The 14,754-nt window shown below is 33.4% G+C and overlaps 2 protein-coding genes across 2 annotated transcripts in view; one reads left to right on the plus strand and one right to left on the minus strand.

Moving 5' to 3' along the window:
• Positions 1–3,843, minus strand: part of LOC115211678 (nucleolar RNA helicase 2) — a 46,712-nt gene extending 42,869 nt beyond the window's left edge. The window contains exon 1 of the mRNA XM_029780324.2: positions 3,674–3,843. The gene's annotated coding sequence lies outside the window, so the exon portion shown is untranslated. The remainder of the gene's footprint in view (positions 1–3,673) is intronic.
• Positions 3,844–11,660: 7,817 nt separating this feature from the next.
• The window catches only part of LOC115212032 (structural maintenance of chromosomes protein 4), a 45,794-nt gene continuing 42,700 nt past the window's right edge, over positions 11,661–14,754 (plus strand). Inside the window, exons 1-2 of the mRNA XM_029780832.2 lie at positions 11,661–11,811; positions 14,092–14,234. Of these exons, the coding sequence (XP_029636692.1) occupies positions 14,093–14,234 (142 nt within the window). The 5' untranslated portion in view covers positions 11,661–11,811; position 14,092. The remainder of the gene's footprint in view (positions 11,812–14,091; positions 14,235–14,754) is intronic.

Raw genomic sequence — 14,754 nt, forward strand, 5'->3', positions numbered from 1 at the left:
ACCTGCTCAGGGGCCTACTCAAAATTGCAGAAAATGTATGAAGGGGAGTGTATGCAAGTGGTTCAGATGTTTTGAAGATGGCTGTAAAAATTGTGTTATATACAAACGTTCTGGGAGACCCACAGCTAGCAGAACTGAGAAAAACATTGTAAATGTGCATGCAGCTGTGAGGGGAAATTGTTGAATTAACATCTGTGAGTTATCAGAAGATGTGCAGATTAGTTCAATCCATTATCACTGAAGATTTAGGTATGAGGCACATGTCTGCCAAGTTTGTGCCAAAACTGCTTTCAGCTGAATAAAAAGACACTTGGGTTTCAGTTTCACAAGATCTTCTTGATTGTGTCAAGAACAATGAACAACATTTTTAAAACTTTGTATAAGCCCCTGAGCAGGTATCACCAAGCTTTTGGCAAAATTTGATGCAGATTTGCTGCTCAACTTATGAATTCATTTTTATTTTTGTGTTTGTTTTCCTCAGAGGTCTGTAGTTGGGATGTTTTTTTGCTTTAGTGATTGCTGTGTCAATTAAACTAGTGGGATATTTTTGTTCTTTTAGAAATATTTTTAATTCCTGTAATCTTTTATCCCTTAATTCTGCATCTATTACTATTGTGCAAATTTGTTTTGCCATATTAAAGGGTATGTTTCTTATGGTATGTGAAGGATGGGAGGAATGAATATTCAAATATTGGTGTGTCTGTAGGTTTGTAGTAGAGATCTGTTTTTATGGTGTTATTTAGAAGTATGTCTAAAAATGGTAATTCCTTTATGTGTTGTTCCATGGTGAACTTTATTGAAGTATGTAAATTATTTAAAAGTGATTGAAAGATTCCTAAGTCTTATTGATATTTGGTCCAGAATATAAAGCAGTCATCCAAGTACCGTTTCTAGTTGTTGTTTTTTTTTAATATAGATGGAGAATTGTTCGTTAAATGTTTCTGTTAGTTGGGAATATAGTTTGACCTCTAATAAGCCCATTACAAGTGTTGCTTAGGCGGGAGCTACTTTTTTACCCATTGCCATTCCTTTTATTTATAAGTAGAAGTTGTTGTTGAAGAAGTGATTATTTTCCAGTATTAATTTTCATTCTTCTAAAATGAAAGTTTTTGAAAATCTTTCCATGATATGATTTGGGTGTTTTCTTAACCAGAAATTTATAGCATCAATTCCTAGGTCATGTAGGATATTGGTGTACAGACTAGTTACTTCGATACTAACAAGAATTATCTCCTAGTGGACAGTTTTAGGTATGTAGTTTAAAAAGTCCATACCGTCCCAGACAAAACTTGGTATCATTTTGTATAGAGGTTTTAGAACTATATCTATTAAGTTGCTTAAGCGTTGTGTACTGGATGCTGGTCCTGCAATGATTGGGCATAATTTCTGGTCTCTGAGTTTGGGAATTTCGACATATGATGAATTGCTTCCTTTTATGCTGTCTTGGATTTCTTTTGATTTGTGGATCTTGGGCAAGCCATAGAAGTTACTGGTTTTGATTTCGAAGTTGGTTAAATAATTAACTTCATTCTCAGTTAGGTTATTAGGATGTTTTGAGACCAGTCTATGTATCTTGCCCATGGTATTTTTATCCTCGTTTTGATTTAGCTTCTTGTAGAAGTGATGGTCATTGAGTTGTTCCATCACCTGTAATGATTCTTGTCCATGATAACTATTGCTCCACCTTTGTCACCTTATGGATGTAAGAATGGAAATAAAAGATGAAAGGGTTGGGGACAGAAAAGTTACTAGATTCATGTTTGCTTTGTCCCTTACATCTTTAATGAGAGCCATAAAAACTCCACACTCAACAATCACATTTTCTCACTCTCTCTCTCTTACACACACACGCGTGCATGCACACATGTGTGTGCGTGTGCACGTGCACACACACACACATACACACTCACTCTCCACTGTATTGACAAATAACATGTAGCTATAGACATTGCTAGTATTCTTATTATTGCTTAGTTATTTAAAACTTAACGGGTTGGTGGTGATGGTATTGGTTGTATGAGTTTTGGTGATGATAGTAGTAGTGATAGTGATATTAGAGGTATTGTTGGTGGTGGCAACAGTCATTTTGATCTTGTTAATTGTATTGTCTGTATAGTTTTGTCTCAAGTCAATCCTTATTGACCTAAGATCAAATACATGTCATTCAACTTTTAAAATACACTAGGGTACTACATCATTTCATATGTTGCTTTATTTTTGTTCATACTATTGTTGCTATTGTTGGTTGGTTGGCTGGCTGTTAATGTTAATGGCAATGGCTATAATGGTTTTGGTGTTGATGTTATGTTGGTTTTGGTGACAAAATCAGCTAAGAGTGGCCAGTGGCATTTATTTCAAAAACAGACAACATACAACATAAATTCTTGATTTGTTAAAATGGTCCCTGCCTCTAGTGGATGTGTCATAATTACCAAATGGCTAATGAAACTAGCTCTATATAAGAAGGGGAGATAGTCTCAATGATCAGGTATTCTCCAAAGTTGACATCCCATCCAGGAAAAAGACAAGCTTACTGTTTGGAGATAAGAGAACACATGTTTCTGCCTCAATAGGCATTATCAACATGATGATCGTCTCACCTTCTGTCCAGTAGCCAAGGAACTTCTTAGACTAGGACAAAAAGAGTAGAACATATCTTCAGCTTAGGTAATTTGCATAATTGAAGCAAAACTGAGACCAAAGAAATAACTCAGAGTAGCCAATGACATGTATTTGAACAACATAGACAGACTGGTAGGGAGAAAGATAGATAGATAGATAGATAGACAGAAAGACAGACAGAGAAACAGAGACAGACAAAACTAGATAGCTAGATAGATAGAAAGATAGGAGATAGACAGATAGATAGACACAAGGAAATATACTCAAACACATACACAATTATTCACACTGAAAATTCCATTTCATGCTTCATGTTTATAGTCATGCATATACAAACATTTACACACACATACAAGCAGGCCTGGTAGGGTTGCTGGTTTAGTCATGGATGACATGACCATGCACCAGGTTTTCCTGGAATACATGTTACTAAAATTGACTGATGAAGGAAAGCAAAGCAAAACTTCAAAAAGTCACAGTCAGCCTTTTCCTTGAAAAAGTTTAATAAACACGTACTCTACAAAAAGCATTGAGTAATCTTTCAGTTTAATGTTAAATTGTTTATATACATATAACTTGACATAAAAACAAATACATGTATATATATATATATATGATAATGATGATATATATATATATATATATATATATATACATACACACACACACACACACACATATAGATATAGATACACACACACACACACATATATATATATACATATATATATATATATATATATATATATATACATATATATATATATATACATATATATATATATATATATATATATATATTATATATATATATATATATATATATATATACATATATACATAAATACATACATACAAACATATACATATATATACATGTGTACACACATATTTATGGATTTGTGTACGTGTGTGTAGGTTGTGATAGATATTGTTATTATTTGCAAATATCTATATTTAATATATGCCCCAATTTGACGATGGATATGTGTCTGAGTTTCAGATTCATTATGAGAATCTTTAGAAGAAATTTTCATAAATAATTATTTACCTTGTAATCGTTTCTTCCTTCAAACAAATTTGATCTGGTGAAAAAATACACAATAAAATACTGAAAAATTTGGTTTCAAATCCAACAAAATTCCTTCATAATTTGATTAGTTTCATTAAGGTGAAAAAAGAAACATGTTAAAATCTGATTTTGTTGACTATTCATAAATCCAGCCTATAAATCCTGTTATCAAACTGACTTTTTTTTTACACAACAGAATTGTTTTTGTATAGAAGCTGCTAATAAATCACTGAGTAGGTATGCCAATGTATAACTATATATGCTCTTTTAAACTTTGATAACACAATTTCTGTTGACAAAAATCAACCAATGAGGAGATAGGTAATGAATATAAATGATCCCAAAATCATGCTTGATCCACCACCAGCTCTCTATGCATCAGTATTATATTTTAATATGTGTTTGCAATATATGTGTGTTTGTATTACATATATATGTGTGTATATATATATATATAATATATATATATATTGTATATATATATGTATATATTATATATATATAATTTCTCTCTCTCTCTCTCTCTCTCTGTATATATATATATATATATATATATATATATATATATACAGACATAGCCTGGTGCAGCCATCTGGTTTGCCAGCCTTCAGTCAAAATCGTCCAACCCATGCTAGAATGGAAAGCGGACGTTAAATGATGATGATGATGATGTATATATGTATATGTAAGGACATAAAAAATTATAAGGAACTTTAATAAGTACAAAGTAATAGTAATGTCACCTCCCCTCTCTTTCTATATATATTTACATGTGTTGTAGGTCATACACTCATTTTCTTCCTATTAGCTGCGTAGTGGCCCACTCCTCTTGCACATGTGCTTTCTGTCTTTTTTACTTACTCTTTCCCACCCTCCCCCTTTCTTACATATACATATACTGTCAATCCCAGTTTAGTTATATGACTTGTGTATAGGAAACAAATGTGCTGTACAGATATAAAGTAAATAAAAGAAAATAGTTGTTTAACTAGAGTAACTGGTTGAATAAATAACTATACACAAGTAGAATAGTGAAGCAATGTCGTGGGTGCTATGTCATTTGTAATCTTCATGTACAGCAACTGACATCATCTCACTGGAAAATGCCACACCCTATCTCAGATAAAACAACTTGTGAAGTAATTAAGCAGTTTCATTAGCCCAAAATAGAATGGTTTATTTGGTATGCATGTTGCTATGTGCAAGAATTTGACTGCTAAAATAAAATATCTTAAAGATAACTTATTTTTTTGAGAATGCTTTTCCTTCTTTCTAACAACAATAGAAACAGTTAGAAGTTTTACAGGAAGATTAAATTTCTGGTAATTTTTTCAGTTTTAAGATTTCTTTGAGTAGGTAAAATATAATTGGCTCCATGTTTCCTGTTTCAGACACAAAGGAAGATTTAACCCTTTCACAGTGAAATTAAATTCCATGGCTATTCTAGTAATGATATTAATTATTTAGCATTAAGATTATTCTTTCAAATGTAATATATATTTATACACATTCTTTTGAGTTTATCATGCATTATCTCATAGTTTCGAGATTTTGATTATGTGGTTATTTATTTTAAGAATAACATTTCAGATAGGTGTGAGAAGCTGGATCTGACCAGTTTGAACATAAGAAAGGTAGAATATATTTTTAAATGCTGAAGGGTTAAATATCTACCAAAAAATAGAATTGGTATTTTCTGCAAGTCACATTGTCTCAATAAACTCAACAGAAAATAGTTTCAAACATAATATTCCTAAGTAAAATATAGATTGGTATATAAAACTACTTTCCACAGTCAAAAGTAATTTTGAATGGATATATCTAATTTATGCAGTAAAAGGGTTAAAGTTAGTCCTGTGAACAAACTGAACATTCATTGATTGTAAAATGAATTAAGGAAAATAATTCAAATTTGGATAATCAAGTGAAAGGGTTGATATACTGAATGCCACATGCAAAAAATTCTTAATTGAAAAACCTAGTGGCAATTGTTAGAGAGTTTCAGTGAAAGTGAAAGACAATTTCAAGAGATTAAGAATTTCTTGGATTATAGAAAAAAGAGAGTCTGATCTTTGTAAAGAAGGGGACAGCTGTGAAAATATTGCAGTATATTGCAGCTTACCAGCCCAAGCTTGTAATAGCTTAATAATAATAATAATAATAATAATGATAATGTCCTGATGCAGTACCAGGCAGTGGTTCTCGTGGCTTCTGATCTTAACTGATTAGAAGTGTTATCATGTGCATTGTTTTGTCTTGGTACAGCAAATATTCTGCTCAATACCACAGATTTGCTATTCAGTTTTTTTACCTTAACCAGTTGAGCATGTCCCTTGGTGGCTGATGATATGTGCATCTCTGATCACGAGTAGAAATAGTGGGGGAGCATCATAGCCATATGTTGAACGGGATTCTTTGGGGTTTGAATAATTCACCTCTGGAAACATGGGTGTTTCGTTCAACATCCTTAAACAGCCCTTGTTCAGGGACCTTTTGAGTGGGATGGGTTACTTGACCAGAAGAAAATTTTAACTGGGCCCCACCTGCAAGGTCATGTGCTGTTTATCTTGATATGAGATCACCATGTCACGCACATATGATTGTGATGCATGTGTCTGGTGTACCCTTATCAGATGGGTGGTCACAATGGGTATACTGGGCTTTGTATATTTTACCCCAGTGTCACTTTGATGGCATGCACTGCTCTCTCACTCAATAATAATAATAATAATAATAATAATAATAATAATAATAATAATAATAATAATAATAAATGTCCTGATGCAGTGCCAGGTAGTGGCTCTCAAGGCTTCTGATCTTAACTGATTGGAAGTGTTATCATGTATATTGTTTTGTCTTGGTATAAAAGATGGGCTACAGCAAATACTCTGCTCAATACCACAGATTTGCTTGACCATAACCAGTTGAGCAGAGTGGACTATAATAATAACTGTTATAATTTAATTATACATAGTCTGATATAATGTTTTGGAATATAAAAAATTCCTTCATCAGATATTACTGGGAATTGATCAAGTCACTGCTATAATTGATTTTCCAACGGTTACTGAAATTTTTTTTCAGAAGCGTCTCTACAGTGGTCTCACAAAGCTCCTTCTGGAATTCCTCATGAGAAGTGCTTGAGAGCAGCCATGTATTTATTCATGAACATTTACAAAAATTTATCATTGAATTTCTTTCAATTGAAGTGTACAAATATATGTGTTTGTGAGGCAATATATATGCTTGTGAAAATGTTTATTGTGATAGGTTGGATGACTTGCCACTTAGTAGTATCCAGTTATTTTTATAGTTTTGGTCATAGCTGGTTGTGTTTCACTTAATATGAGGTAACTGGCCTTTGTTTCTTCAGCTAAGAGCCAATGAGCCAAAGTGTGATCTTTCCCATTTCTGTGGCTCTGTCAGAAAGTCAGAATGATCTCTCTGTCTACTTATATTGTGAAGTTAAGCAGATAATTTAATAAGACAGCAGTTAGAAAGGTCAAACAGAATTTTTGAAAATGAGTTTTGTGTCTCTAATTAGTAGAATACAAGTTTAGTAGATAAAATCATGGCAAGGTTTCCCATTACAAACTCACTCCTCAAAAGTATTGGAAATAGAATATTAGAAAGTCCTAAGCCTCCTCCAATTCATCATTGTCTTACAGGACATCACATAGGAATTTAAGAGCAGCTGTCCATGTGACCTCCTATACGTTGATGATCTAATTTTTATAACTGAATCTGTAGTATGATTAGAGAAGAAACTTCTGGCATGGAGGCAAAACCTAGAATAAAAAATCTCGAGGTCAACTTAGCAAAGAGTAAGGTGTTAGAAAGTAGGGAAGAGGAAAGGATGCCAGTAATATCAGGGAAATGGCCTTGCTCTATATGCAGATAAAGAGTAAGTAGGAATTGTTTGCTGTACCCAGTGTAACCTTTGGACATGTGAGTAGTGGATGAAATCAGAGGTAGGCATTCAGAGAAAGCAAGATATGCATGTGGTAGATGCACTGGAGTAATATGTACTAGGCGTACACTGAAGTAAACTCTTAACTTCTTAGCTGGCTTACCAGGAGTAGCTTTTACTACTGATATGATCTTATTAGCAGTGGAGGTGGTTGTTCAGAAAGTATAGTAGCTAGGGTAAGAGCAGGTTGGAAAAGCAATCAGGGAGCTATTACCTCTGCTGGCTACAAATGATTTCTCTCTTAGAGAGACATGGACCTTAAATGCAGAAAATTTGTAAAGACTAAAGAGAAATGAGGCAAGCATGCTCCAGTGGATGTGTAATGTCATGTGCATGAATGCAAGAGTACTGTGTGTGGCTGAGAAAAAAATTGGGTATAAGAGAAATCAAGAAAGAAGACTGTCCTGGTGTGATGTGTATGGAGGATGACTCTGCATAAGGAAGTGATGAGTACTCCAAGTTAGAGTAACCTGTGGAAAAGAAAGACCAAGAAAGACTTGGAATGGTGTGGTGAAGATACTGTACTTCACATAAGAGATAAGAAAGGATTGTACTGATTGGTGATACATTGTACTGAAGTAGACTCAACCATCCATGGTAAAATATACCTTGACACAAGAGTAGTGTTTTGTACCCTGCAAAACCTACATTTGTTTCCCTTTCATCATGCATACTTGACTCTTATTTCTCATCTACCCATTGCTTAAGCTTCTTTCACTCATAACTCTAATCACCCTACCATATGTACTGACCACATTATCTTCATCACTCTGACTCTCTTGCCCTTCATGAGGATTGTCAGTAAGAGACTGCATCAGACCACCTTCATCTCCCTATCCAATACACTCTAACTTTGCTATTATCTACTGCCCATCACCACTCTCTCTCCTCTGGGCCACTTCTGTTGACACTCATCACCTAGTCTTGTCTTTATCTCATTACTCACCTTTACCTTTGTCCACCTCTGTTACTGTTAATCACTACACTCTTAACTCCACTCCAAATAACCCCACTTTGTTCTTCATACCACTTATTCTAGTCCTTTTAATATCATTGCTCTCTCTCACCTTCCTCTTCTCAGTAATCTGAGAAAATATAAATTCCTTAGGCTATTGAGCACTCTTTATACTTACTCTTTTGTCACACTCCTTCCACCCACTCATTTCTTGCCTCTCTGCTATTGCTGCTGGCAGTAAATTAAGAAATATTGTCAGGAGTGAGTTAAATGCAAATCTTAAGTCTCCAAAGCATTCAATAGAAAACCCATTTTACTTCAGAGATAGGGGGAAGGAAAAGATTATGCAGCCAGGAATTTCCTGCATTTTCTTTATAATAAAAGATTTCAAAAGTCCTTTTGACATTCTATTATTTCTACTTTAAAATATAGATTTCTTGCATTGAAATTTATTCCACAGATTTGTATGAGGGTATATAGTTGGTTAAATTACTAGTGTATCAGCATAGCTATGTGGAAATTTCTGCACAGATGAGAATCTTTTTAGTACCAGGGACAGCATCATCACTTAAGGTCCTCCTTCCATGCTGGCATGGATTAGATGGTTTGACAGGAACTGGCAAGTCAGAAGACTGCACCAAGCACTGCTGTCTATTTTGACATAGTTTCTATGGCAGGATGCCCTTTCTAACATCAGCTACTTAATAGGGTGTACTAAGTGCTTTTTATGTGACACCAGCAGCAGTGAAGTCACTAAGTAACTAGCAAGACAAAACCCCCTCAGTTATGGAGAGTAGTATTGAGGGACAGAAAAGATGTCTTGCATGAGAAGATAAACATGGCTACATCGGATGGAAAGTGAGAGCAGAAAGAAAAATGGTGAATATGTAACCCCCAAGGTACAAGGAGGTGTATATAGTGAAGTGGACCAGAGATTGGAGAGGATGAGTTCACAAGATTTTATAAGGAGGATGGGAGTTAGAGGTGGGGCACTGGTTGATAGAGAGTGTATTAGGAGAATATGTCGTGGGGAAGGGATTTAACAGGGACATATTGTGTGCAGGTATGAAGAGGAGCAAAGGAAATAGTGGTGGTGAGCATGGGTGGGTTGTGGGTGAGAGAGAGGTGGGCATGGACATGGATTTTACTTAGCTTGATCTGTCTTCTTAAGCAACCCTGTTCATTATAGTTGATCAAGCCTTGAAAAACCCTATCTTTTTTTGTATCTTTAGAATTACATTGTCTAATGTGTTTTTCCTTTCCTTGAGACAATTGGGTGATTTGAGGTAAATTTGGGTGTTGTATCTAGAAGTTCAAGTGACCATGAAGAAATTCTCTCATTTGTTTTAACATCTAGTAGTTTGTGATGTGACAGTCCAGTTATGTTGTTTTTTCCATTGTCTGGTCCTATATAACACTAAATTCTGGTGATAGCTGCAGTTGAGGCAGTGTACAACAGTTTGGTATTAAGAAATAAGTGTTTGAAAGGTCTAATCTTTAAGACAGTTTTGTTTATAAAACTTTCCAATAAGCTATTTCTTTTATACTGCTAATGGTCTGGAAATTTGGTCAAAGTTCACTTTCCAATCTACACTAAAGAAAAATTAATTATGAAAATTGATATTAAAGTCATAAGAACTGCTTTATTCAGTATTTATTTATTAAATGTACTTTTAAATGGTCATCACATACATGAAGTCAATAGTAAGACAGTTTTATTTGAAGAGAAAATGTTGTTATGCTAAACACTACTGATTTCCAACATTGGCCAAATGAATAAATTGAACTAGTATAACTGCTATTACATTTGATAGACTCAGGATGGAAGAAAGTCTCAGTTGACTCAAACAGGATTTGAATTTAAAATACTGACAAAACTACATGCTGAAAACCAGATATTCAGAATGATTTTGATCTTAGAATAATTCTCAGAATTTTGGAGCCATCACCTACTTGGCTCTAAATACAATATTCATTTCTAGTGTCCTATGCCTAATAAAATAATCCTAAAAGTTTTGTTAGCAACAGTATAAAAGACAATAACAATTGAAATTTCCAAGTGATAGCAACAAATCTTCACTCATAGCTCATCCCAGTAATTCCAATGCCTCCATTCCCATTATGAAATAACACTAACTTTAAGAACGACTACTGTAATGGGTCTTCTAACTTAAGTTTGATGGAAGATACAACTGCAATTGCTACTACCTTAACACATGGGAATGGGGGATACTTCATGTAATACACCGTGTTAAAATAATACCCTTTATGTTCTGAGTTCAAATCCTGCTGAAGTCAATGCTATCTTTCATCTAGATGGGAATGGGTCGATAAAATGAAGTACTACTGTAGGACATTTCTATGCAATAGAGTCGGAAACTAGCTAGAACAAAACCTTAATCTCTTAGATGAGTATGTTTTAAGCATCACAGATTGGTTTAAAATATATATTTTTTTATAAAACAACTAAAAACCTATTTGCTCCTCCTTCCTTTCTATAATTTTTCAGTTTTAATATGTTTTGAAATATTTTTTCTTTCAGATTCATGTTTTAAACGTGTGAGATTATGACTGTTTTAAATTTTATAATCTTTCAACATTTTTAATATTTCAAAATTTCCCCAAAGTTTTTGAATCGAAATTTGGATATGAAAATGTCGCGCACATGTTTGCGCATTTACTGTATTGTAACTGCTTTTAATTTTGGTTCCACAATGTATGGATTCAATAAATTAATAACATTAAGAAAAATTTTAAACGAAGAGTAAAATAATGATCAGATGCAGAGGTACAGTCGATTGTCGACTACTAAAAGATAAAACGCAAAATATCGAATGGATTTCAACGTAGACCGTGAAGGGAAGTAACTAAATATCGCTATTCTAACGTTTGATAAGTACCAATGAAAGAAACTATTGACCCTTAAGTCACTTTGTAATTTCTGCAATATTTTTTATATTGATATATATGAATTTTATAGATATATATATATACTCAATATTTTGAGCTCTATCTTCCTCTTTGCATCACCAAAGATAGTCTAACATTTTCTATCGGAAGTATACGAAATGCTCAGAACGATCTGAGCATGCGTATTTCTGTACTTCACAAAATATTATCCAATCATTGTGTCTGTAGTTCAGTTTAAATGGCGGGATAATCAAGTTGTTGGCACTTTCAGAAATTACCGAGGTATATTTTCGATTTACTTCTCTTTTATTTACAAAATTTGCATTGATTTAGGACAAATCTTTGTTTCTTTATATATCGTGCCTTTTAAAAAAGTTAGTTATGAAATAAATGGATGTTGGATGTTTAAAGTGTAAAAACTTATGTTTGTATCTAATGATTGTCATTTTTTTTATAGGCGAGTATTACTCAGTTATAAAAAATTAAAAATATTATTTGTTTCTGTCAGTTTCTTTGCTTCTAATATTATATCCACTTTTATTTATGAACAATCGATTGTCTTCAATTTCTTTAAATATATCTCTGTAAACGGTTTGATTCCTATCGTGTACTTAGTTACGAAATCTTAATTGTGCAGTTTGCATTATCTATGCTTAGCGGCATTTCGTCCGTCTTTATATATATTTTTTCAAATTCCGTCGAGGTCAGCTTTGCCTTTCATCCTTTCGAAGTCGATAAAATAAATACCAGTTGAACACAGGGTCAATGTACTCGATTTATCCCCTCCCCCGAAATTGCTGGCTTGTGCCAAAATTTCAAACTGGGCAACAAAACAAAATTTGCTACCCAGTCAAATGATGCTGTACCAAACTAAATCGAGTACGCTGATTCCGAATCCGATCTCAGAATTGCTGCAGCACATCAGGATTTTGAGTTATACGCATAATTACATATATCAATACTATATTAGAATCGGGTTCAAAGCAAATACTTAATAGTAAATAGTAAATAAGAAGCACATATTTTTGGTATATCTCAGGTGCAGTCCTAGGAGGACGGAAATCACCTTTAAATCACCACAAATATTCGAGTGAAGCATGTGAGAGGGAAACTCAGTAATTAAATCCTTTCAGAATAAGTTTCTTCCATACCGACAACATGACCCACAGGAATGGAAGGTTTTCTTTAACATTATGTGACAACACAGCTTTGTTGTCCAGTGTTATTTATGAAGATTGTATGTACAACAGTTTTGGTAAACTAAACTCGCATTCATTCCATATCAGGACATGTCTCATATGCATTTGATTATATAGGTACCTTAATTTAACATATCAATGAAGGTGTCTACGTAGTCACTCAATTTACTAGATATAGCCAGATCACTTTTTAATTGTTTTAAAAAAACAAAACTTTTAGTGACATTTGGATGAAGTAGTCTAAGATATCCTTGAAAAGACAGGATGGACACAGTCGTAATGCCTTATTAACACTTGATGAGCCACGTTTAAAGGCGGAGTGTAATTAGTTGCAGTAATCTTATCTTGAGGGCACTAATAATGCTACCAAAATGAAAATGTTACAAAAGAAATTGAAACCGATACAGTTAAATAAATCTTAATACCCACTTTGTTTCAACTCTCAGTTTTACTCTCACAACTTTCTGTCTTGTAAGTCACAAGGAGCTTATTTAAAAAAATGATCCTTTATTTTGAGGCTCTTTTGTATGGTGCTGAAGAAAAAGAAAACATTAACACATAAACCACTTTAACAATAATATTAATTTGACAGTATGAAAGGATCCAAAGAAAAATAACTGCAGTCTATCTATTAAGTTTGCCAATGTCAACTGTTTTATTATTAATTGTTGAAAATGGACATGACTGCTCCAAGAAAAGAAACTGACAAAATAGTTGGTGAAAATGAAATTAATGCTGTGTCCTGATTCTCTAAGAGAATGTTGTACTTGTTTTAATAATTTAATTGGATTGGTTATGTGATTGTATATAGAAATGAATAGAGTGAGTGAATATCAGTGTCCTCTGCCATTGTTAAGTTTTAGGTTAATAGCTGTTTGGTCTTTGGGTATTGCAGAATGTTATGCTGACCAGTCTAATTGTCAAACAACAATTGATATTGAACTTAACTTAACTTCATACCTGATTGTGTCTCTTTTGTCTCTGTTCAAGCTCTGCTTGTTGTTTGCTATTTTTTAAAGAGCTAACTTAATCAAAACTCGATTGGTTTTCAATCAATAACTTCTGATTTGTCAGAAGTTTGCTGATGTCAATCAATGAATTTAAGGTGATCAAAGATGTTTTGCCAGTCACCATTCCATTTTTTTGTCACATTGTCTGATGTAGCTTTTATACAATGCAGGGTGGGATGTGAGAGAGATTTGAGCACAATTTGTATATTTTTAGATGGAAGTTGAACAGACACATAGACTCTGTCATTGGATTGAAACAGATGAGTTTTGAAGAGATGACATTGTTTTGAACAATAACACTTTTGTTCTGTTTGATTGTTTTAAGATTTTCTTTTCTTTTATTTGTGATTCAGAATGGTATCAAAACGTAGAAAACCTACAGCTGCTGCTGCTGCAAAGGAGCAAAAAGTTGATCAAGAGAATGAAATGGTTAATCAAGATGGAGCTGAATCTGTTCCTTTGATGACTCCTGTGACACACATCTTCAGACCAGAAGGTATGAACTTTTTGTTTCTCATTAATCCTTCTGATACCAACTTACCTGAGACTATCCCTGGTTCTATGATAAAAACTTCCTGTTTTAAAGAGTTCTGAATTAAAACCTCCCCTCAAAATTTCATGCCAATTTATGTCCCACAACAGTTTAATAATGATTAAATTATTTTACTAAATTCTTCATTATTTTCAAAATTAATTGAAACAAAGATAGGAATATTTCAAAAGGAATATAACAAATGGTTTAAACTTTGGGGTACAGTTTTTTTTTTAATTATTAAGAATATCAGTTTTAATTGAATATGATCAGCTGGTGATTTAATGGTTTTGGTTCCAGTGACTATTTTAAATACTTGTTGAGAAATGATATAATTTTTTACTTCATGTGGCTATATAAAAATATCTAGTAAAATGCCACTTAGAGGAAACTGCGTGACATCAAGTTGATGGAATCGGTTATGAAAGTTACTGAAAGATTAGATTTAGAAACAGAATTAGTCTAAATGAGATGTTGTTCAGGT

This window comes from Octopus sinensis, linkage group LG5 (assembly GCF_006345805.1).
Source record: "Octopus sinensis linkage group LG5, ASM634580v1, whole genome shotgun sequence".
NCBI classification, from domain to species: domain Eukaryota; kingdom Metazoa; phylum Mollusca; class Cephalopoda; order Octopoda; family Octopodidae; genus Octopus; species Octopus sinensis.